The sequence below is a fragment of the Ambystoma mexicanum genome, chromosome 6p (assembly GCF_040938575.1).
Source record: "Ambystoma mexicanum isolate Mex_15411 chromosome 6p, UKY_AmexF1_1, whole genome shotgun sequence".
Classification (NCBI taxonomy): domain Eukaryota; kingdom Metazoa; phylum Chordata; class Amphibia; order Caudata; family Ambystomatidae; genus Ambystoma; species Ambystoma mexicanum.
Window position 1 is genome coordinate 402,407,860 of NC_090935.1, and position 24,930 is coordinate 402,432,789.

The 24,930-nt window shown below is 44.9% G+C and overlaps 1 protein-coding gene across 1 annotated transcript in view; it reads left to right on the plus strand.

The window, feature by feature from the left end:
* The window catches only part of C7 (complement C7), a 582,400-nt gene that overhangs the window by 106,544 nt on the left and 450,926 nt on the right, over positions 1-24,930 (plus strand). The window contains exon 4 of the mRNA XM_069627198.1: positions 21,039-21,180. Coding sequence (XP_069483299.1) covers positions 21,039-21,180 — 142 coding nt within the window. The remainder of the gene's footprint in view (positions 1-21,038; positions 21,181-24,930) is intronic.

Here is a 24,930-nt window from a genome sequence, read left to right on the forward strand (position 1 = left end):
TCCCCAGACATCCTCCCTCTTGTACCCAAGGCTGAGGCCCAGGAACACAGGATCTGCATTGCTGCAACCAGACAGAAGCCAGCTGGACCACGCTCCTTCTAATAAAAGGTACTGTTCTGACTTGGGGTACTTACCTCATTATCTGTAGCTTGCTCTTCTCAGTTGAGACTTGCAGTAGCTGTTTTTCCTAGCAGCTCTTACTTTCACAAGTGTAACAGCCTGTGACCCTACAGTGATTTTGCTTCAATATCATAATATTATAATTGGTTATTTATAACACGCTTAATACTGAGAGGTTTCTAAGCACGGACCCGGGTATCCAACCTGTGTTGCTCCATGTAGTCTTGCTTCCAAGGCGAGCATGTTGCCCCTGAGCTATCCTCCCGGCTCAATAAACTTTCTAACTTTGTGCAAGACTTTACTATCTAAGTAGTGCCTCAGCTCCATAGACTTTGCTCCAATTGACTTTGGCTGTCCTGGCTCCCTGCAGACTCTTCTATTCCATTTGACTTTGATTCAACTGTCATTCATAGGAGATGCATTGGTTTTAAACTAATATTGCTGGGAAATATTTTAATCTAGACTTCATTGGAAGATTTAAAGTGCTTACATGCTTTGAGAACCTGATTAACCTTTTTCCTTACTCTAACCTTTCCTTTCTACCAACCTCAGAATTTACAAAGTATACAAGTGATATATAAATCCCATTACTGTCCTAGTTAGTGAAGTCACCTCAGGATGTAGGAAGTCTGTATGAAGCATCTCTAAAGAGTATCTACTTGCTTTGTGTTGATTCTGAGAAAGTATTTTAAAGTGTATTTGATTACTACATATACTGCCCATTTTAAAGAATGCTTATTGAAAAATGACTGTTAAATAAATAAATAATTATTTTAACTAAAAACCTTCAGTAGACACGTTGCTTGGATACTTGTATTTGTGGATTTCATTGCTACAGCTTTACAGCTCACATTTATCCATCTTGAAATAAGTGTGGCTGCTCAGTCACTCTACCAACTTGTGTAGTACAGACCTGTATTAATAGGTGGGTTACCTAATACCAAGAGGACAAGGGTTGTGTAGTCTCCCACAGGTTTACTACAACAATTCTTGCCTAGCATCAGGCATTCCTAGAGACAAAGGACAGGGGAGTTTTGGGAACCTCCCTCACATCCTGCCTTTCCAGACACAGGCTTCAGGGCGGAACCCTGCCAAAGGCAAGACGAACAAAGGGCCCAAACCTGGCTCCACGTACATAAAGATTAAAACCCAAGAAAGACCTCACAAAATGGTGAAAAAAGAAATCAGGGGCTATTTTGACAAAATGTTCACCCATGGGTGCTGTACTGCAGCTGAGGGTTCAGCCTTTGGTAGAAAAGCTCAATGGTAGGAAACATTAAACCACTGCCACCAGCCATTTAACATAGTGAGGGTGACATAAAAATGTTACATGCAAATGTAGGATAAGGGGCTACTAGGTACTCCCCACCAGCACTCCACATACGATGGGGTGTGCTGGACTTACACAGAGAAAAGATAAGTAAAGTCAATTTCACTTTACTGTACTTGGGAACTGTGGTTCACCCAAGAAAAGGTATTTAAACCTTGTGAGAAATCTAAAAGGATGTCTCTGTGACAATGCACTGAAGGTGCTGTGTGTCACCATACAAAAAGTAGATGCCTATGGGGTAAGTCAGACTCCAAAAACAAAGGAAACACATAATCAAAATCAGGTCAAAAACACATGAGAGAGTGGGAAAAGGGTCTCACTAACTCCAGGGTTAAAATGAAAAATGTCCAAAATCCAACAAAAGAGCTGGCTGAAGGGAATTAGCACAGAAATGAGAATTCTCCCTAACACTTGGCAATTATGGATGTTTTCTCTTAATCTTGGCTGTTTCATGAACTTGACTTTGGCTCACCATTATATTGACCTTTTCCGCTAGATAAAGTTCAACTGGTTTGATCAAGGACTGTGCATGAATAATAAAGCATGTTGAAATTAAGAACGGCACAGGGAAATGTCCCCTTTCCCAAGATTCCATGTGACCCCGACCTTGCTTCAATTTAAGTCTGTAGAATCTATTTTTTTCATTCAGGTTTACTTTCTAAGGGATTCCGTGTACAATCACTTTCTCTTCATCGGGATGTTCTTGTCACTTAATGCACCCACACCATTTTTCTTTTGGTGGCTTCAATCCACTCTTATCTTCTTGAGCATTGGATTGACTGATAGCTTTCAAGTTACAGGTTAGGTGGATCGAGGTCTTGGTTGCCTTTGTGCTGTCTCTTTAGATCATAACATTATTAAATGTAGTAAGTATGCTACTGAATAGTTCTGAGGGTATTGTACCAAAACATCGAGCCATTTTACTGCGAATCCTGTAACATGGGATTTTTAACATCGAATTTAACAGACATTTTAGATGGGGTGGGGTTGGGGTCTAAATTAAGGTGCAGAAATAAGTTAAAATAAAAAAGATTTGATGCTATGGGACTCGCAGTAAACCTTTTGATGTTTGAGGTAGATCCGGTCTGAGCAAGTCTGTATGTATGAGGGGTTGTAGCCTGGAGGACCATATGCTGTTGTACAGATTATGAAGGTTTTATGATGCATCATGCATTTACATATTAGTGATTCAAGTGTTGAATTTTGGGTAGCAGAGACATAGGTGATCAGATAAGATATTTGTATGGGTGGCTAACATTTATTCTATTGGCCCTGGTGTTAGTTTGGATTTTGTATGTATCTGGTAAAAGGGGGCAGAGGATGGTGGTGACATTATTCCAAAACTAGGTCTTCGTATTACACAGTATGTCAATCTGGCGATACTCAATTGTGAGGTGTACATTGGCTCCATGCTTTATGGACTGTCTGATGTTATGGATACCATATGTTATAGTGTTGTGTTGTTTAGAGGCTTTCGGAAGGCTCCTAATATCTGATGCAATGCTACAGCATTGATGCTTTTGCACTCAGAGTGCTTATGTTTCTATGGTTTGCATCTATTAGGTTTGTTGGTTTGTGGTTAGAGGGAAATGATTAGTGGTAAGGTGAGAGTTTCCAGTTGTACTGTCTGTGATGGTGTGATAGTGTTCAAAGGAAGTTCTCTGGTGATTTGTATGAGGATGGGAATGTCAGTGGACAATGCCTAGAGGCTCGAAGGTTTAGCCAGGCTCATAAAAGCGTTGTTATTGTAAACATTGATCATGATTTCTTTTAGTATAAGATTAGGAATGGTGATTTACCATCTAAGCCCGCCATTTATAAGTGGTGGGTCCTGTGTGGTAAAAAAAGGGTTGTTAAGGTGATTATCTATTTGGATAGTTAATGGGTGTGTAGTGTGTAGTGTGTAGTGTGTAGTGTGTAGTATGCCCGTGCCCAGTTGTTTCGAATTTAAAGATCTGTAACTGTCTGTAAAGGGAATATTGGAAATATTTTGTGGCATTCATTTGTTCTAAACTTTTCTTCCGGTTTTAGTGTTACTACCCACTTGTAAAATAATGGTGACACAATTGACAAAGGTTTGGGATCTGGTGAGGATTGTAGTAATTTGAGAAAGGATGGGTTGCCTGTCCGATTAAAATCAGTGAGGAGGTAATTGACAGAATTAGTTGTAGGCAATGGGAAATGAAATCGAGGCTACGCTAAATTAAACATGATGGCAGCGGAATGAACGCTAAGTGGTTGGCCACCTAATAATCGCAGGTATTTACACTATCATATTGTGGACGTTTATCTGTGCGAGCCGGATTTCAACTCAAAATCCATCAATGGTTTTCCCAGGTGAGTGGGGAAGGAGGACAATGATTCATGAAGTCTGTAGTACTGGGCTGCGGGCTAGGACTGTCCGGTATGGTAAAAGATCAGAGAATTGCACAGTGATACACTGAATGCGCCGGACGAAATATCCTATATCTCACCGATGGGTTGTTTAAGTATAGAAAACGAAACATATACATGTATTTAATCTAACCAGGATTAAAGACTGATTTAATCAGGTACTCATACATTGGTTGATTATATGACTGGTGTATTAACATATGTCTCGAGCCAAGTAGAACGTGTAAGCAAAGAAAATAAGACATTATTCAGAGCAAAAATCACACGTGTCAGTGAACAAGTACCACACGCCAGCATTCATGCAGATCTCGGATATGTAATGGAAGTAATCCATCATGAAGGTGCACCTGTGAGTGTGTATGCCAGGACAGGATCAACAGGGTGCAGTAGAGAAGTCCGAAAACCTGTGGGAGATGTGATAAAATTCACTTAGATGGTAGGAAGAGACAACTATACTCTACCAAACAGCCTTTGGGTGTTCTTGCTAATGCTTCCACTTCAAAACAAAAGAACAACGCACAGGCAGCTACTGGGACGGTAACAGGCAGAATGGTGGCTGTGACAACTGGGCGGGGCTCAGAAGGAATACCTTTTAGGCACCAGTACAACCAGAAAAGGGGGAGGTGCTATTGTGACCAACGAGGTTAGAACAGATTTAGGCAGTCCATGATCAACTCAGCAGGCCCAGTAGGGAGGAGGGAGAGAGACACACCCAGTGTCAATAGACCAGAAGTAAGAAAAGGGACACAGGCATACTGATGGTCGTGGCAGATTGTTTTTAAGTGTAACTCCACTGCCGTGAGGGTCAATAAGGGTGGAGAGGGCAAGCCATTTGAAGAAGCAAAGGGGTGTTCATCTTTAACAGCCTTTTTTTCACTAGCCACTCAACAGCTGGACACTGATTAGAATTAAGTACACGCCTTCATGGATTATGGACCAACATGCCCCAATAAAGCACCATGGCATGGTCAAGCCACAAGCAGGGAGTTGGCGCATAATGGAGGCTCTAAGCAATAGCTTCAATATATATTTTTTTAACACGGGCGGGGGTCCTGTTAAAGCAGTGTTTGTACAGTCCCCTGTTGAGGGATGTACAGCCATTAACCCCAATAAGGAGGCTAATACACCCACCCCAAAAAGAGAAGGCAAACCTCTCTTACATGGATAAGGCACTGCTGAGAGACAAGGCTTAAGTCTCTCCAGAAAGGGGAGTAGGCTGACACAAAGGTACAATTAGTCCACACACCTATCCATAGAAACATTTGCCACACTGCTATACTAAAACATATAGGGCCTCATTACACGTTGTGCGCTAAAAATCTCAAATTACCGGCATGGCGCTCTTAACGTGTCCGCCCTCACAAGAGGGCGCTAACAGCGTACCATTACGAGTACGCGGACACAAGCATAGCGCCATGCCGGTAATGACCCTACCGCCATGCCGCTAAAGTCCCCAAAAAGTCTCTTACCGCCTTCGACGAAAGCGCAGATAGCACCTCCGCCCTCACGCTGCATGCAAATAGCGGTCACCGCTATTAGCGGTGACCATTAAATTGCGGAACCGGAAATAGCGTCATCGCACAGGAATGGGAAAGAGCACGGCGGCCATCTTTAAAAACACAATCCATTGCCATCCTCTTCCCCCTGGACCTGCTTGGAGTAGCTTGCAGTTGGAAATCATCAGGGACACCCTCAACATGCCCAAGGCATTAAAAAAAAAACTGACTGGCAGCAGAAAGAAAAATTGACCTCAGAGGAGCTAGTAATGCTGACCCAGACCCTAGCTGACAATGCAGCCGTGGTCTTTGCCAGCGACATGTGGCGGGAGACACTCATGAAAAAGAAGGCAATCTGGGCTGAGGTCGCATTGAAAGTCAGTGCTGTGGGCACCACCACCCGCAATGTGCGTGAGTGCCGAAAGAGGTGGGATGACCTGAGACTCAGGGTGAGAAGCATCCTTGCCGAAAACCACAACATTGCCACAGCAGGTGGATCTGGGTCGCCCATAAAACTGAAAGAATGGGAGGAGACCTGCGCCAACCTCATTGGAGTGGAATGCATAGAGGGAGTCGGGAGCATGGCGTGGCAACCACTTCAGATGGAGGTGAGTGTACACATGAAAGCATGCAATGTGAATCTACTGTTCCCCCCAAATGTGAGCCCAGAATCACCTCATGGATGGCCAAACATCCACACATGCATCACACCCTGGCCATGTCAGTGTCAGACCTAAACACATACCCATGCACACATCACCAGAGACAAGTGCCACACACAACCATGCATGGATGAGCCACTGAACTGACACATCACCTGCATCCTTTACAATGTAGTCAAAATGCCCACAACTGCATTATTGATGTATACTGCATTAAGTACATAGAACCGTAACCAATGACATCCTCCTTCTTGTCCCCGACATGCTCACATACAGACAGTGAGGATGCTGGCAATGCATCACAGGCACCCCCTGCGCATAAGAAAACAAGGGCTTTGGACACAGAGGACACCTCCACAACATCAAGGGGCAAAGGCAGAAGGGTCCAGATGCAGTGTGAAACATCGGTGGAGCGCCACTTCCAAGACACAAGTTGCCACACCACCAACAACTGCCCCACCTCCGGAGGTTAAACCACCACCACCGATCCCAGCCACAGAGGGCCCACCCTCAGCTCCAGCTAGTTCCGCAGGAGAGGCAGCAGCCACTGCCCCACTATCTGATGTGGAGGACTCCACCGACTTCCACATGGAGATGCACACCCCAACCCCCCCTGGAATCCCCGAGCCATCACCACAGCAGACACCTGGGTCTAATGTCACTGGCGATGAGAACATGGGAGCTTTTAGTAGCCCCCCGGTGGCTTCATCTGTTGACCTGGTACCATCACAGGCCACAGCAGCCACACCACCAGAACCCAACACTGCCCTCGACCTGGCCAGCATCAGCCAGCGGCAACAGGAAATAACTGTGCTGGTTGGGCAGCATGTGGAGGAGGCTGCCCGTCTCAGGGCAGAGATTACGGAGACAGCAAGGCACTCCAGGGAGGGGATGGAGGCATGTACAGACAGGCTGTGTGGGGAGATTGTCTGATTCAGGGAGGTCCTCACACGGATAGCGGACGCATTGGATTGCCAATTCCCACCAACACCACCACCGGGACAGTCTGCCACTTCCTCATCCGCCAGTTTGAGGCAGACAAGCCCCCTCCGCCGCTCCTCACGCACCACCAGGCGCACGTCTACGCAGCCTCCCAATGCTGGTGTTGGCAATGGCCAATAGGGAGTGCATGGAGAAGCCTCCGCGTGCATGGCTGGAGGGAAACATTGTGGCAGACACATGTGGAACTGTTGTGTGGGGTAGGTTGAAGGGTGTTATGGGACTGTTGTAGGGGGTGGGGGGAAGGGTGGTGGGATATTTGGGGACATGCACATTTTCTTCTTTACGTTCCTTAATACACTGGTGTTAGAACAAAACACAGGCTTGGACATCTTCATTGTGTATGTGTACTTTATTGACGCCATGGTCCATTGTGCGCTTCCAAACAGACACCAATGAATTACTGCACATATCCATGGGACAGTACGAAACCATGTTATTCAGAATATTTGGTTGATCAGATGCTGTCTCACAGCACGTCCCTCCTAGCCATCCCCTCTTGCATGACCTGCATCCCCTTCACCTCCGTCCTCATCACCATCATCATCCTCATCAGGTGCTTCTATTTCAACGTCAGGGGGCTGTGGCACATTCCGTCTGATACACATATTGTGCAGCATGACACATGCCATGGTGATCTTGGCCACCTTCTCATGGCCATACAGGAGAGTGCCACCAGACCTGCTAATTCATCTAAACCGTGTCTTCAAAAGGCCAAAAGTCTGCTCGATCACAATGCGGGTACGGGTATGTGCACGATTGTTTTCCTCTTCGTGCCTGTTCTGTGGGTTCCGTACAGGGGTGAGGAGCCACCTCTTCAGGGGATAGCCAGCATCACCTGTATGGGGGGACGAATGGGGTCCTGTTACTGTTCACCTCAAGAGCGGCCTGTTCATATCACACAAATTGACTTTTCATTGTGATTGAAGTACACAATTAACAGCATACATGCAGATGGTCTGTGTGACTGCAATGTGCAAAGGAGAGCTCGACCCTGCAAGCATACATGCCCCATGAATGCCTCCAACAGTAATTGACATGTCCTGGGTGAGGCCATGTCTTAGGTGTCCCTGGGCCCAGGCAGATTTGGTACCACACTGCTGGTGTTATGCCATTCCAACATTGATGTTCCCATGCTGAGAGGCATCACTTCAGTGGTACTACAGGTGCGTGGTGCAATGCTATGGCTAGGGGTGATCCCTTTGCATGCTTTCAAGGGCACATTGCAGTATTGATGTTGTGCTGGACTAATTCTGTATGACTATCTTGACGGCATGTATGATATTTGTATAAGGTTTCTAGACCTGGATTGTCATCTATGTTGTGTAGCTTATACTTGCATGTCCGTTCATCTCAAGTACGTTGCGGCCTTCCCAGATGGACATTGGCGTACATCTGTATGTGCATTCGTCCAACGGACAACAAGCTACACCCATTTCGAGTATGTATATCTCCCCCCCAATCACACCCAGTTGGAGTATGTATCTCTCCCCCCCCAATCACACTGCCATGTGCTTGCCCTGCTACTCACCAAGTAGCCACGAACGTTGTCCGGCTTGTCGCTCCATGTACCGTGGGATAGTTGAGTTCCGCAGGACCATGGAATCATGAGTTGATCTGGGAAATTGGGCACAGCAATGTGTGATTATCTTGTTGGCGTCACATACCATTTGGACATTGATGGAGTGGAATCGCTTCCTGTTTCGGTAGACTACTTCATTGTGATATGGTACAACCAATTCCACATGGGTACAGTCGATGGTCCCGATGCAACTTGGGATGCCTGCCAGTGAATAGAAGCCAACTTTGGTGTTTGCAATCTCCTGGGCAGTCCGTGGCATGAATATGTGTTCAGGTGCATGCTTCAGGAGGGCATCAAGTACCTGGTTCAGCGTGCGTGAGAATACTGGTTGTGAGATGCCATGCATCTGCCCCACTGTATGCTGGTAGGTGCCTGTGCCCAGGAAGTGGAGCACAGTCACCACCTTGAGTAGAGGGGGGATGGCAGTTCGGATGTCTATGAGGCTCACAATGTCGTTGTGTATCATGTCCACGATGCTGGTGATGGTATCCCAGTCCAGACGGTACAGGGTGTGTATCTGCTCTGGGGTTAGGTTAAATGGACTGGCTCTGATCCTAGGGATTGGTGGGTGCCTCTGTGGTATGATTAGGTGCCGTGGTGGTGCTTGCTGTGCCTGTCTTGCCCTCCTCCTCCTCCTGCGTCTTCTCTGTGCTGCCTGTTGTTGTTGCTGCTGCGCTGCAATCATGTCCTCCAGCTCATGTAATGCTGCAAGTATTGGAACCATCTTGGTGTGGGAAGGGGTGTGGGAAGCGGTGTGGTGTGCTCCTTTTGAGCTGCCACAGTCTCCATTGCCTCCACCTGTGCTGATTGTGTCCACCTGTGGCAGGTGGGAACACTGCTCAGTTCTCTTAATGGGTGGTTCGCGATGGCGGTATTAGCGCCCTGGCAGTAAGGGGTTTTGGGGGCTTTACCATGCCGCTATTGGCATGTCCACTTGCCTTGTGATGCTGTGCTATTAGCGGCATGGCGTTATTTACGGGATGGAGGGTCGCACGCACGCGGACTGCCCACTATTAGTGGCACAGTACTTAGCGGTGCCGCTAATAGTGGTGAGCCGGGTCGTAATTCGCATAGGGGATTTAACGTTACCGGTATTCCATTACCGGTAACGTTAAATCCCTAACGCCTACCGTGTAATGAGGCCCATAGAAATGCATTATGTTGCACCCACAGAGGTCTATAACTTCAAACAAGTACTTGATGTTATAATACACAGTAAAATAAAACACACAATGGACCTCATTACGAGTTTTGTGGTTAGAATACCGTTATGACCGAGCAAACGTCTTGGGGTTGGGGAGAACCAGAGATTTAGACGAAACAGTTAAAAATCCCTACTGTGTACACACATAATTCACTGTTGTTATATATAGAGAAGCCCCTATATCTAGTAGTAAGCACACACAAAATAGATAAGGGGTGAGAAGAAGAGGGAACTAGAGATTTTACCACTGAGGGAAAATAATCATAAGGACCCCTGTGGCCAACACTGATACCCCACATAAAGTCTGGCCTTCTAGGGCATAGTATTCGAATAATACAAATGCACACATCACCATTAAAAAAGCGAAAATAGTAGTACAGGGAGGAAAACAATTCCGAAACACAGCAAGAGGCATCCAAAAAATCAAAACACGTTTTAGGAACAATTACCGGCGCATTTCACTCAGAAGAAATTGTTCAACAGTCATCAAGATTAGATAGTTTCACTGGGAGAGAAGAGCCGGATTTTAGAAACCCATTAAAATCCATGATAAAAAATTCCAGTTCTTGGCTTAGAACTCCCGGAACTCCTTGTGGGTACAGGCAAAATGTCCGGTGGCTGATAAGCTCACTAAATGCACTTCAGAAGAGTTCTAAGGTGAGTAAAGATGTCCATGGAATCAATGGGACCAAGCCAGCAGGCATCCGCTTGAGTAGGGGAAAATTAAGGTAAGTGTTTGTTTTACCCAACAGGTACAGATTATGTGGCATAAAAACACAGGGAAGAGCAGGGGCGACTCCAATGAATACCTACAGAGTCAGTGGGGGAACCAGATGCCCCGGCAGAAGATGCAGTGAAGTAGGGAGACGTCCCATTGTTAGTGTATGAGAAATGGGGTAGAAACACACTTCAGAAGAATCTCAACCCCGGACCAGAAGGACCCCTGAGGGTGAGTACTTTGAATAGGATCCAGAGGTAAGTATTCACAGTGCAAGTTTCAGCAAAAATGCTCCAGCAAGACAAAACACTGGATAACACAGGCTTCTTTCTGAATTGCGGTTTACAGTGAAACAGTGCCCAGGGACTTGAACTCTCAGCCTATAAAAATGGAGATGACCAGAAGGAAGAACAAACAGCCTTCTCACAGAAAGCTCCTTGATCCAGCAGTGAAAACAGCAGTGAGGAAGACTCATAGAAGAACAGGGAACCCACCAAAGATGATTCTGGTGGCTCAGTGAGCAAATGAAGGGTGCACAGCCACAGAGAACAATCCCTTTTTGAGGACGGCTTGGCAGACATCCCAGGGTGGTCAAAGGAGCATATGAGGTGGGGTCTTTGAGTCCCAACACCCTTCCAGGTGATGGCACCTACTTGTAGCATGACCAAAAATCATGGCGGAAAACAGACGGCGGCGGCAGTAAATAGCCTAGAAAATGGTTCCAGGATGGATGGCCTGACTTATGCATATTAAGGGAAGACAGATTCATCTAATCCATCTTCATCGAATACAGGGGTTCAATCCAATGCCCGACTGGCCCTCATAACATACAAAGGGTCAGCAAAAGCGTTTTCTTCTTTCTATAGCCAAGTTCGCTGCAGGAAGTGGAGCGCAGTGCTAGGAGCACATTCAGGTAAGAGATCATTGAGAAAAATCCTGCTTGAAACGTTATATAAAAACATAATGCTGTATATTATTGTTATTATGTGTTCCAGTACTGGTCTTCAACTCTGCGCAGTCCCTGATTAAGCTGACACTGTAAAGTATCCTTGAATGTGTTGCATTCTTGGTTTTCACTGTTAGGGGAGCTTTCCTAAAGTCCCACTTGTAGGTAAGACTTTAGTAAGCTCTCCCAGTGGATTGTAGATCCCCAACTCTTAGTATCAGTCTGTACTTCTGAAAGACCTTGGTAAAGTGGCAGAGCAGTCAGGCTTATCTAAGAGGAAGATGTGAGCAGTAGGTAAGTACACTGAACCTAGTTAGTAATGCACCTCAAAGAAACACTTTCACATACATTTATAGTAAAATATAGATTTATTATATTTACAAAAGAGTCACTGCTAAATACTTAGCACAATAAACCAACACACATAGGTATACTTTACAATACTTTCAAAAGGCCACTTCTTAGTTGGTAGTTTTCTGAGCACGCACAATTGTTACAGGAGTTTGACAGGGCTACCGTACTATCGGTAATAGCATGCACCCACAAAATAATACAATAATTGCATTAAGTCAGCATAAATATATAAGGTTGTGATTTTTTGGGAAGGAAAACGGTTGGTTAGTGTTATCCTAGAAGAGCTTCAGGTTCTAGAGGCAGTTTCCCTGCACAGCAAGTCTTTTAAAGTTCAAAACGCAACCTTAACTAAAAGGCGATTTCGGAGAGGCTTAAAGTCTTGAAAAAACAGCAGAAGTCAAAAGTTCCCATTGATACTGTCCAGTCTCTAGGTAAGAATTTACAAGAAGACTTAACCAACGTTTGAGACCCTATTAAAGAACTCACTAAAGGGACGCAAGCAATGGCTTGAGTCGGAGGTAAGAGGGGGTTGCTGTCAACACCTCTATGTGCACTCCAACGCTCTGAAGCAACTTTCTGGAACAAGGTAAGCAATATCTTTTTCCTCACAGTACCTTAGGTTTGAGGAAAATGTTCATGGTGGATGCTCTGTGATGTTGCAGCTCTGGGCCCGACCTCTGGGTTCCTTGGTCTGATGACGAAAGGTAGGACAATGGACGGGATCTCTCAGCAGCAGTCTCAAGGGAGGACCTCTGGCACGGCTTTCATCAACTTCTTTGGTCACTCTGGGGTTTTGGCGCCTTTTCTCCACCATTAACAAAGGACGCAATTCACCCTGTCAATCTTCTTCGGTTCCTGCAGTCCCGCACTCTCCTGGTTTTGGGGTCCTGCAGCTCTGGAAAGTCACAGTACTATGGGAGATGGCTCAAATCAAAGTTTGCCTTGGGACTGGTTGTTCCCACCAGTCAAAGGGAAGGAGTCATCCTTTTGGGAGTTCCTCTGTCGCACATAAAATGGGGTCAGGACAGCAGTTGTCACTTCACGGTGTTGCAAAGGGTCTGCAGGCATCTCTGGTCATCTTCTTCTTCGGTTACTTCAGCTTCCCGTGGTCAACTTGCTTTTCACTCCAGGAGCTTCACCTTTTATACAATTCCAGCACTCACTCCTCTGCAATCTTCCTCAGCAGTTTACAGAAAGGCGTGTGGCTGTCCAATCCAGACAGCCAGACCCGTAGTGGGAGCTGGTCCCACTCAGGCACTCTGGCAGATAACGGACAGATGGGGAAGAGGGGGTTGGAAAACTCCTCCCCCACTTCCTGCCTGCCTAGACACTTTGGAGCCTAGGCTGAGACATCCAAGGGTTCCCGCCAAATGCAAAACATACATACAGGCCTCCCCCTCCCAGAATGGTAGAAGAAGGGCTAACTAAGAACAACCACGCTAGTAATGGCAAAAAAAATAGGGGGCCCAAGTTGGAGCTTTGGTGCCCCTATTGTGCACTACTGAGGTATGGCAGGCAGCAGAGAAATTACATAATAGTTGGTAGAACACGTTGGTAGAACACGTCCACTGCCACCAGCCATAACTAGGAGATTGTCAATGTGACTAAAAAGTCACAGGAGCCGAGAGAGAGCCGAGAGAAGGGGGAGGTGGTGTGTGCCAGTCTCTCAGACTATAATGTTTTAGGAGTATCCTTAAGAACTGTAGTTGTTCTTGGATAAAGAAAATAATCTCAAAAGAGGACCCTAAGGGTGCCCAGCAACACTGCCCATAAGGAGCTTTGTGCTGTGTTAGGCAAGATTGTATGCAGTAGCCTTTAGGTGCACTACAATAACCTTGAACTCTTGGCAATAAGGACCCAACCTTTGGTATAATTCTGAACTACACAAGTTCGTAGTGTGGCTGAGCAGCCAGGCTTATCTCAAGAGGGGTCAATGTGAGCAGTAATGTTGTGACACAGAGTTTCACCACACAATTATCCAAATAAACTCTTATACTCAAGGTTTCTTGATAAAACAATTACTCATTTATTTCCCACTCAGTTATATAAGCCTTCTTCAGAAAGAGAGCAAAACATGTAACACTTAAATATATTTCAAAACACACTCTTTGTTTCTGTAAATGAGATGATACGCATTGGGGATGGCACACATACACTTCCTACTTAGTTAGGACACTGTGGACATTGATGTATCACTGGTACATTTAGAGCATTACTGAGTTTGGTGAAAAAGATCGAATGAAACAATAAAACAAAGGTTAACAAATAATTCATAAACTGGTAAGTACTTTTAAAACACCTTCCAAAGCATAGTAAATTAACCCTTTCCTCGGGGAAAGGCCAAAGCACAAAGTCAGAGGTAAGAAGAGTCACTCAGGGAGCCAGGACAGCCAATGTTAATTGCATAAAGTCAAGGGGAGCTGAAGATCTTCTTTGCAGGTAGGTAAAAGGTCTTGCACAATGTTTTTAGAAATTATTGTAGAAAATAGAACACTTGAAGGGCCACAAGCTGAGAGGCTTGTGAGGGGCAAAGCTTTAGTAACTTTGCAAGGTAACCAAGACAGGTCTCAACTGAGAGCAACTAAGCTCCACAACAAGAGGTAAGTTCTCTTAACCTTTACAGTACCTCTGGCTAGAAGAAATGGTTCCAGACGGCTTCTGTTCCTGTACAGCTCGGCAGATCCTGTTGTTCCTGAGCCTCAGTCGTGGGGACAAGAGGGAGGACGTCTGGTGAATTCTGCTCTGCAATGGGTGGGTTAGCAGCGGCAATGGGCAAACTTCAATTCAGCGGTCATTCCGTGTTTCAGCTCCTCGTGTCTGACAGCAAATAGCAACACTGTGCTTCTCGGATACCATTTCAGACTTTCCTTGCTTCTGGGGTCCAGCACTCTGTTGAGATGGCTCAGGCTTGGTCAGTCCTGCATCAGAGAAGTCCAGAGGATCTTCCTAGTGCTTGGGTCTGACTTAAAAGCAACACACACAATCTGGTGTTCGTCTTCCTGGCTCTTCGGTTCCAGCAACAGCAGTGGAAATGCAACCAGCTTTGAGAGGATGTCCAGAAGGGCTTACTTTGGAGTTGATTGGTCCCACCAACTCAAAGGGCTTAAAGGGCTTCTCTAGTCGAGGCGAATTCGGAGGTTTAGCACAGCAGCAGGGCTTCACCGGGCACATCAACAGTCCAGGAGTTGCAGCAGGAATCTCTTCCAAGTTCTTGTTCAGATTACTTTGTCCAGTGATCGATTCTACCTTCCAAGCCAAAAAGCCTTGCCTTTTATGCAGGTTTCTCCCTTTCATTCCAGCCTAGCTGTCAGTCACTGCAGGGTGGCTGTCCTTGCCAGACCGCCACCTTTGGGTGCATTCCTGTAACCAAAGGGATTATGCAAACGGAGTTTTGGGCACCCACCTCACTTCCTGCCCCTGTCAGACATACTGGAGCCAGTGGTGGGCTTCACTCGTGAATCCTGCCAAAGACAAAATAAACAAACTGACCAAACCTGGGTTGGCACACAGAGTAAATCTCAAGAAGGACCTAACAAACAGAAAATGGTGAAAAAAGAAGACTGGGCCATTTTAACGAAATGGGCACCCATGGGTGCCTTACCGTGGCTGCGAACGCAGCTAGCTGTAAAAACACACAATGGTAGTAAAAAGTAAACCACTGCCACCGGCCATTAATTGTAGAAAGGGTAACATAAAAATGTTACATGAGAAACTAGACAAAGGGGTTACTAAGTGACCTCTCCAGCACTGTATGATAAGATAGTGTGTGCTGGGTCTAGAAAGTTACAAAATGTAAGTAAAGTCAATTTCACTTCACTGCTCTTGGAAACGGTAGTTTCACCAAGAGAAGGTATTTAAACCTTTGGGAAATCTAAGAGACTTCCCTGTGCCACTGCACTGAAGGTGCTGTGTGACACAATGTAAAGATGATGCCAATGGAGTTTGTCAGACTCCAAAGTCCAAAGAAACACAGAGAATAAATCACATTAGAAATACATGAGAGATAAAAACTCCTAAAGTCCAGCAAAAGAGCTGGAGGTCTCTAAGGTAGAAGGGAATTAGCACATTTCTGAGAATTCTCCCTAACACTCATCCCCCCGAGACTAAGGGACAGGAGGATTTTATCCACTCCTGGATGAATCTCCTTACTTCAGTCGGTCATACTTTCTGGAGAGACATCAGCATTTTGGTGATTACATCCTGACCTATGTTCTATAGTAAAATCAAACCCCTGAAGGCTCATTGACCATCTTAACAATTTATGATTCTCCCCCTTCATCCGCATTAACCATCTCAAGGGTTGGTGGTCTGTTTGAATTATAAAAGTAGACCCATACAAGTATGGTCTAATGTTTTTCAAATACCACACAATGGCAAAACATTCATGTTCTATGGTTGCCCACCTGGTTTCTCAGTCCTTCAGTTTCCTACTGATGTATTAGATAGGGTGTTCCATGCCTTTCTCATCCAGCTGACTCAGAACTGCACCTATACCTGTATTGGAAGCATCAGTTTGAACAATAAGGGATTGGTTGTAGTTACGAGCTCTAAAGACTGGAGCTTTCTTAAGTCCTTCAAATGTCTTGGTGCACTCCTAATTCCACCTGACCCTCCACCTGACCTTCTTGGGGAATTTGGGTGAGGAGATCACATTCAAGGGAGAAGCTATGGTCCCATAGTTCTCTTTGAAGTTCCTATACTAACCAGTGAGACCTAGAAAGGCTCTCACCTGGGTTTGAGTAGTAGGGGTGGCCCGGTCTTGTACAGCTTGTACTTTGCTAGGCAATGGCATTATTTTACCTCCTCCTACCTCATGCCCAAGGTAGACCACTTTACTCTGACCAATTTGATATTTGCTTCCCTTTATGGTCAGTTGGGCCTTCTCAAGAGCCCGCAATACATATCCTAGGTGGTCAATATGCTCCTTCCAAGTAGGGCTGAACACTGCAATGTCATCCAAGTATGCCATGCAGAAGTCCTTCATCCAATTCAGAACATGATTTACCATCCTTTGGCATGTAGCAGGTGCATTCTTTATTCCAAAATGCATTACCTTAAACTGGTAGAGGCCTCTTGGGGTTGAAAATGCAGTTTTTTCCTTTGCATGGTGTGTCAGAGCTATTTGCCAATAGTCCGAGGTTAGGTCAAATGTACTTAGGTACTTAGCTGAACCAAGTTTATTCACCAGTTCATCTGTCCTAGGTAAAGGATGGGCATCAGTCGTGGTAACTGCATTAAGAGCTATATAGTCCACACATAATCTCAACTCTTTGGATCCTGCCTTTGGCACTAGTACAACAGGACTAGCCCATGGACTTGTAGATTGCTCTATTACCCCGAGATCAAGCATCTTCCTGACCACCTCCTTTATGTGGGTTCTTACATGGTCTGACGTTCTGTACCCCCAGCTTTTGACAGGTAGACAGTCACCAGTGAGAATATCATGCTGGCCCCAAGGGTAAAAGACTGGTGTCAATAAAAACAGGGAGGCAAACTGATTTAACAGAACCTTGCACTCCTGTTGGTCCAAAATCAGATCAGAAGAGAGATTAACTCCTTCTAGTTTCCCATCTAAAGGCTGTCCCCTCAGAAGGTCAGGCAGAGGTTCACTCTCTTCCTCCTCCTGATCAGATGCTAAGAGCAAAGCTCCCATCTCTGGTCTGGATACATATGCTTTTAGGTGGTTGCTGTGAAAGACCCTGGGGGCCTCCTCGGGATTGGCCAAGTCCATCAAATAATTGGCCTCTCCAAGTTTGCCCACAACCTTGAAGGATCCAATCCATTTGCCCTGTAAGGCAATGTAAACTCAACCATGTTGGCCTTCTGGTCTTGCCAATGTTTAACCAGAGCCTAAACTGCTTTCAAGTTTTCTGAAGCTTCTGTCATCATGTGTGTCATTCTCCTTTGGAGACCTAACACAAATTCAATGACTCTCGCTGGCTTGTGAGAAGGAGCACTCTCCAACCCCACCTTGATTCAGGCCAATGGACCTCTAACCGGATGACCATAGAGAAGATCAAAGGGACTAAAGCCAACCCCTTCTCGAGGGACCTCTCTGCAAGCAAAGAGAAGGCATGGCAGTAGAAGGTCCCACTTTCTTCTAAGAGGTTCTTCTAAAGCACCTATCATGCTCTTCATAGTTCCATTAAACTTCTCCACCAATCCATTGGTTTGGAGATGGTATGCTGTTGAGAACTTGTAGGTCACTCCACAGTTTTTCCACATGGCTTGCATGTAGTGGGACATAAAATGTGTCCCCCTGTCTGAGATAACCTCCTTAGGAAAACCTACCTTGGTAAAAATACCAGGTAGGGCCTTAGCCACTGCCTGAGCAGTAACAGTTCTCATAGGTATTGCTTCAGGATACGTGGTAGCATAGTCTACCACAACCAATATAAATTGGTGGCCTGGTGATGTGGGAGGGTCTAGGTGACCAACAATGTCAATCCCTACCCTCTCAAAATGAATTCTAACCACTGGGAGAGGCACAAAGGCTGTCACATACTTGGCTCCACTCTTACAGAGGTCTGACAAGTGTGACAGATTCTACTGAATTTATCTACATCAGACCCCATCTTAGGCCAATAGAAATATAGAGAAATCCTTTCCTTGGTCTTCTTAAAGCTTAAGTGACCAGCTAAAGGAATCTCATGGGCTAACTGTAGAAAATGGGGTCTCACCTCCTGAGGCACTACAAGTCTTCTGTAGTCCCCTGGGGTAGACTCTATAGGCTCACTGTAAAGGATACAATCGTCTCAGTAGAGCCTGTGCTTCCCAGGCTCTTGCCCTTCCAGCTGGGAAACTGCCTGTTGGCGAAGTCCTTCAAGAGTAGGACACTCTCTTTGACCTCTGCTGAAATCTGCCCACAGGGGCCACCTTCTGCAAGCAAAGTCTGCAGCTCAGGATGGTATTTTGGTTCCAAATCTCCAACAGGGGGACGGTCTTCTTCCAGTTCTGTTTCACCAGTAACTGTTTATCCATCCTCGGGTTGGTCCACCCACTCAGTCTCAGCTGGTGGAGGGGTCACTGCTGTGAGCTTGGACTGTCCTCTCAGGGATGTCCTTGTTTTGTGCACAGGGGTGATACTTTTCTTTCTTCCTGAGACCTTAGGTTTCCCCTTTGTCTCTTTCTTCTTGGAATTAGAAGTTTGTTCTTCCTGTGGACCGGGTGTTATATTTACCTCTGTAACAACCCATTGAGGGTCATCTAAGTGAGCTCTCTGGCCTTCCTAGTCTGCTCCTGATTCCTTTTACTGGGAGACCTTGGGGTGCTTGATACAACTCCAAGAGCTTTTAAGTCATTCCCCATCAGGATTCTCCCAGGCACCTCATTCTGAACACTGACAGGTATTCTTACACTCATATCATTGCACTGGATGAGAGCTGGTAGTATTGGAACCATCTCAACAGGGCCTACAGCAAGCTTAGTGGGACATTTGGGTGCCTTAGCAACATCCTCAGGTTTGAAAAAGGTTTCATCCACTACATGCTGCAATAGTAAAATACAGATGCCTTTAAGAGTTATGGAGTAAAATAGACTCCATAGGACAGGTAAAATACAAAGGATAGAGTGCCAAAAGACAGAGCCGATAAGAATGAATGAGTGGAAAAAGGCTACACCTGAAGTTCCGGAAGCAGCTCAAGACCTTCCTTTTCTCCTCTGCTTTCTCTCGCTCTCTCCTGCTGACCTACCTGTCTCTTGCGCCGACTGGTTTCTTGGCTACCCTCAGAGTCTACTGGGTACCAGGCTCCTCAATTATCTGTCTCACTTGCACTTCCTCCGGGCCTACCACACACGTAGGGGCTGCAACTGTTACCGACAGTTCCCTGCCCGTTTTGCACTTACCCAGACCTGTGCTGCCCTAGCTGCACTTAATCAGATTAATGCTTCCCTGTTTGCACTTCCCCCTTCCCTCTCCCTGGCACGTCCCCCTCCTACCCTCCCCCTGCACTTTACATCGTCGCACTTGCACGATCTGAATGACGCAAGGCCTAGTAAGATTGTTTGTCTTGTCATTCCTCTGTCTTCCTTCCCGTGTCTTGTCACGCCTAGAAGCACTTGTGTACAGGCGCACTATATATGCCATATCATATCATATCATTCAGGATTTCAGAAAAAGGTCCAGAAGTCCAGCAAAAAGTGCTGGGGGTCTCACTAGGAGAGGGATGAAGCATACAAATGATACATCTACATAACACTAACCTATCACTCCAGTTACCTCCATCTACCACTTTCCTCTTCTACACCCTCTATGGCAAGCTGGAGATATAATGGGGCCGTTTTGAAAATATATACATGAATAAATAATTAGAGAAATAGAAGTATGAGCAAATGAGAGGCACATCTCCCTTTGTGAGTTCAGTTGTTCACTATACCCCACCCAGGGGCTGATTCTGAGCTCATGATCAAAAGAGTGAAGACATTTGACCTTCTCCCCTCCAGTTTCCAGCACCACCTGTCTGAAGTGGGTGGAACTATTGGAGGGGAGATGTTATGCTTTCCAGCAGCAAAAGCTGCTAAAATCACACGTTGTGGTGAAACCACGTGCTCAAGAGACATTGCAAGCATTTTTTAAAAGTCTGCCACTTTTTTCGATTTTAAGAACGTTTTCTTAAACTTTAAACAAACTAGAAAAGTGGTACTGCAGTCTAAGTAATGTTATATTTATAAAGGGAAAAAGTGTGCAGTGGAGTTTAGCGACATCTCACAAGTGCCGTATTTTAACTCCTTTTTTAGACATGCTAAACCGAGCCTGCAGGGAGGAGAACTTGCATTCCTGATGGTTCCTAGGGCTGTTGTCATGCCATAAATCAGGCTCATGAAAAAGCTGAGGCTTTCAAGTCCCTGCACCACATTCTTTATTTATCAGAATATGATTTTTGTTAGTAAACTGTTTCTCCTTCATGGAAGAACACTTTCTTACGGTTGCACACACCTCAGGATCGGCCCCTCAGTATCCCAATGCAACACTTATCATAAATAATCCAGCAACCTTTGGTGTCTACAGGAACATGTGGAAACCATATATTAAAAAGGAACTGTGCTAATTCTGTCTCCTCTACTTGCGTTTGTTGGTTTGCATGCAGGTGTTTGTGCTTTTAAGTTCCTGCTGTTAAAATAAAGGTTTGCTTTACCCCATGTCATTGTAATTAAAGATGGCTTCAAGTAACACGTGGATTCTGAATTCATTTTTAGTTTTGAGACTTACAAATGCTCTACCCTTTCACCTTTAGACCCGTAGACGGACAGTAGCTGTCTACTCCCAGTTTGGAGGGTTTCCCTGCACTGGGAGTGCCTTTGAAACCCAGCCATGTGTCCCCACGAGAGGCTGTCCCTTAGAAGATGGGTGTGGAGAACGTTTCAGATGTTTTTCAGGTACTTTATCTTTACTGTAAGATGTCATATCATGCGAAATCTAAACATATTAATTTTAATTTTGTGTTGTTGTCGAATCGGTCCACAAAGAAATGTTTTAAATACATGATGTATGGACCTGCATGACCTCTGTTGTAGATGCTTAGGGGTGCTTCTTGTTTCTCAGCATTTCTACACTGTACCTATTGCTATATTTTGTGAAAGGCTATCTTTTATGAATCTTCAGACAGTCAGTCCCAGTTATTTAATTACACATTAAAAAGGAAGTAACTCAGAATGGCAGCTGGTGACAATCTGTATATATAAAAGTCAAAAATTGTTTGTGGGTTTGTGGCTTGGTGAAGCGTTGGCGTATGGGAAACAAAGGAGTATGAGATGTGAAAGGTGAAGGCGTATGGGAGGCGAAGGTGAGGTATATGGGATAAATGGGCCTGAGAGGCATAGGTGAAGGCAGCTAGCATTCCACAAGTTTCCAAATTGCCGATATATAAAGAGGTGCAGCAGGCATTTCTGTTACTCTCTTACAAATAGTGCTAAAATGTTATTTCACGAGTGGCTGTGTGGACGAGGCATCATTGCTGCTAAAAATTATTCTGTCGAGAAATTAATAATCGAATTCAAGATATGCTTCCGGGCACAGTTAATGAGCACAACACAATCTCTACGGTGGTGGATGTCGACAAAGCTGTAAACTATCCAACAGAATTCCTCAACTCACTTGACCCTCCCGGAAATTCTACCACATCACCTTTGACTGAAAGTTTGTGTCACCCATCATGCTTCTTCGGAATCCCGACCCACCTAGGGTGTGTAATGGCATAAGGCTGTGCATTATAAAATTGCTGCCAAATGTAATTTAAGCAATGGTGTTGACCAGGGATGAAAAAGTAGAAGATGTATTCATCCCCCACATTTCAATCATCCCGACAGACATGCCAGTCATTTTCAAGTGCCTACAGTTCCCGGTCAGTCTGGCATTCGGTATCACGATCAAGAAGGCACAGGGCCAGTCAACTAAGTGCACTGGTATCAACTTGGAATCTCCATGTTTCTTCCACTGGCAGTTATATGTCGCGTGTTCTAGAGTGAGTTCCCAAAATCAGTTGTATATATTTGGTCCAACTGGAATAAAAAATGTTGTTTATAAACAAGCCTTACAATGAACATGTACTATTACAATGTAGGTCCATAGTTGTTGGCACCGTTGGCATCATGTCACCCATCATGTTACTCAGGAATCTCCATGTTGTTCTCTCTTACAGTTATACGTTTCAGTATGAGTTTTTAAGAAGAACAAACAATTGTGTTGTGTAGTCTTTATAAGAAAACATTTTTTAAATATTAAATCATGGAAAAATGTAGTACATTTTTCTTTTCACCTTTCTTATGGAGCCTTTCCGAAAAGCGTAAAGATACCTTCAGTTATCTCTTACACATAGTACATATGAGAAAATGAAATCCCGGCCAATGCCGGGTATATCAGCTAGTACAGATATGCGCGTGGATGCATATATCAATGTCTTCATAGTTCAGTATTCTGCATATCTTCTTTAAAAACTTCTACATAGCAGAAAACTATTCATGCTTCTATGTTGAATTAAAGGACTGCTGAAGACATATTAAGCTAAGATGCAATTCTTCTGACCATCCTTTCTACCTACTGGTAGATACAATGAAAATGGATCTGCTGAGGAGCAAGCATTTTGGACAACCGGACAAACCTGGTAGTTTTTCATTTACTACTTCAAAACAATTTGGGGTGAAAGAAGCGATATATAATAAACTGATCCTATAAGCAATTGATTTGAGGAACATACCCGGTGCATACCCGTCTTTCGGAATAAATTCTGACAATGCTGTTACTAATTCTGTTTGTTCTTTTCTTACCTTCAAGCTCAGGAGGTTTCTTTAAACTCATTCATCTGTCAGGCATATCTGGGCAGAAGGCAAAATGCTCTCCGGCACAACAGAGAATCAGACACCCAAATCCATCAGACTTGTCAATGTTCTGAAAAATAACACTGGAAGATGGACAACTCCTGAGCTTGCTGGAGGTGCTAATTGCAGCATGTGCCGTCGTATGGACAATTGGTTTGCACAGCAAAACTGGTGCTGTAGGAGAAAACAGGTGTCTGCACTTTAGAGTAGAGAGGATCAGGAATGCTCAAGCCTGTACAGACAATGAGGGTCAAAGCTCCTTGAATGAGTCCAGCCATTTGGAGCTGAAGCTTGAAATTATTCAAAAATCTGAACCCCGATTTTAGCCACTTAAATGGAAAAGTATGTCTTTTGACTTGATTCAACTCAAAGGTGGACCAAATTCAAATGAAATTTCAATGGCAGTAATACATTCTGGGATACTGGTGCTTAAAGAAAATGATCTACTAGGGCAAGGGAAAGCAAGTCAGTTAACATAACACTTGTGGCAATACATAAGAAGCAAAGCTCGCTTTCAATTTTTAGTTTAATGTAGCTGAAGCAGGGGAGATGACCGAGACTTGTTGGAGTCCCATGAAGGGGGACCAGACCAGAAGTGGCCACGTATGGGAAGATAGACACTGCCTGGAAGTGATCAGAGAGGAGGAACAGGCAGAGGAGATGCTGGACAGGTGTGAAAGCCAGAAGGATAATTACTATTGTGAACAAGTGCTGAGTGGTGAGAAATAGTGTTCTGCTAGTTGTAAATTTTGCCTTATAGGCCACATTAGCAGGCCAGTATGCTCTTAAACGCCTGCAAATGGAGTTAATGGTACCAAACAAGGACAATCAGCATGACAATGTGTGATCACAGAGCATCAGCTCAGACACTGGCCACCAAATACATATACTGTACTCCTTTATGTTTCTTTATAGCCACGACTTCATACAATCTACATTATTTGTGATTTGGAGGATAAGACTGCAGGCAACAGTTATGCAGGGCGCAGATTGTGCTAGAATTGACTCAGCCCAAAGATGTACAGAGTGGCACACATCTGACCAGTATTTATGACATGAGACGCACAGAAAAAGAAAGGGCCAGTACGGTAAAGTAAGAGCAAAAGGGCATAGGAACAGGTGGAGAGGATTAGCCATGGCATTTATGGATGAGTGAATGAATAGAAACAACAAAAGGAATGCTGTTAACTTTCTTGGACATTGAGTCCATATTTTATGGCATGTTAACGGTACTTATATAGCGCACCGTCATCAACGAAATTGGTCGCCAGGCGGTCTGGTGGATCTGTAAACAAGAAGGTGGGAAGGTTTAGTAAGGTGTAGAGGGAGTAGGATAGTGAGAGGGTGGTATACTGTTGGCAGCTTCAACTCGGTGGACACCGGGTGCTGAGCTTTGTTGCTAGTATTGGATTGGGGTCCGTCCGCGTGTGCTGTTGGTGCTGCTTATGTATTGCGGTGTGGTGAAGTATGTGCAGTTTGTTGTGCGAGAGGTGGTTGTGTGAGCTTTTCAGTGATATAAGTATGCAGAGAGTTTGATCTTATATTGTTAGTGTGATATATGGTTCCGTCTAAGTGTGGCACATACTAACATTCAAGTTCCATCTAAGTGTGGCAGATGCTAACATTCACAATCCTATCTAGATGCGGCTCAGGCTAGTGTTTTCAAATTCTAAGTGTGGCACATGCTAACATTCAAGTTCCATCTAAGTGTGGCAGATGCTAACATTCACAATCCTATCTAGATACGGCTCAGGCTAGTTTTCTCAAATTCTAAGTGTGGCACATGCTAAAATTCACAATCCTATCTGGATA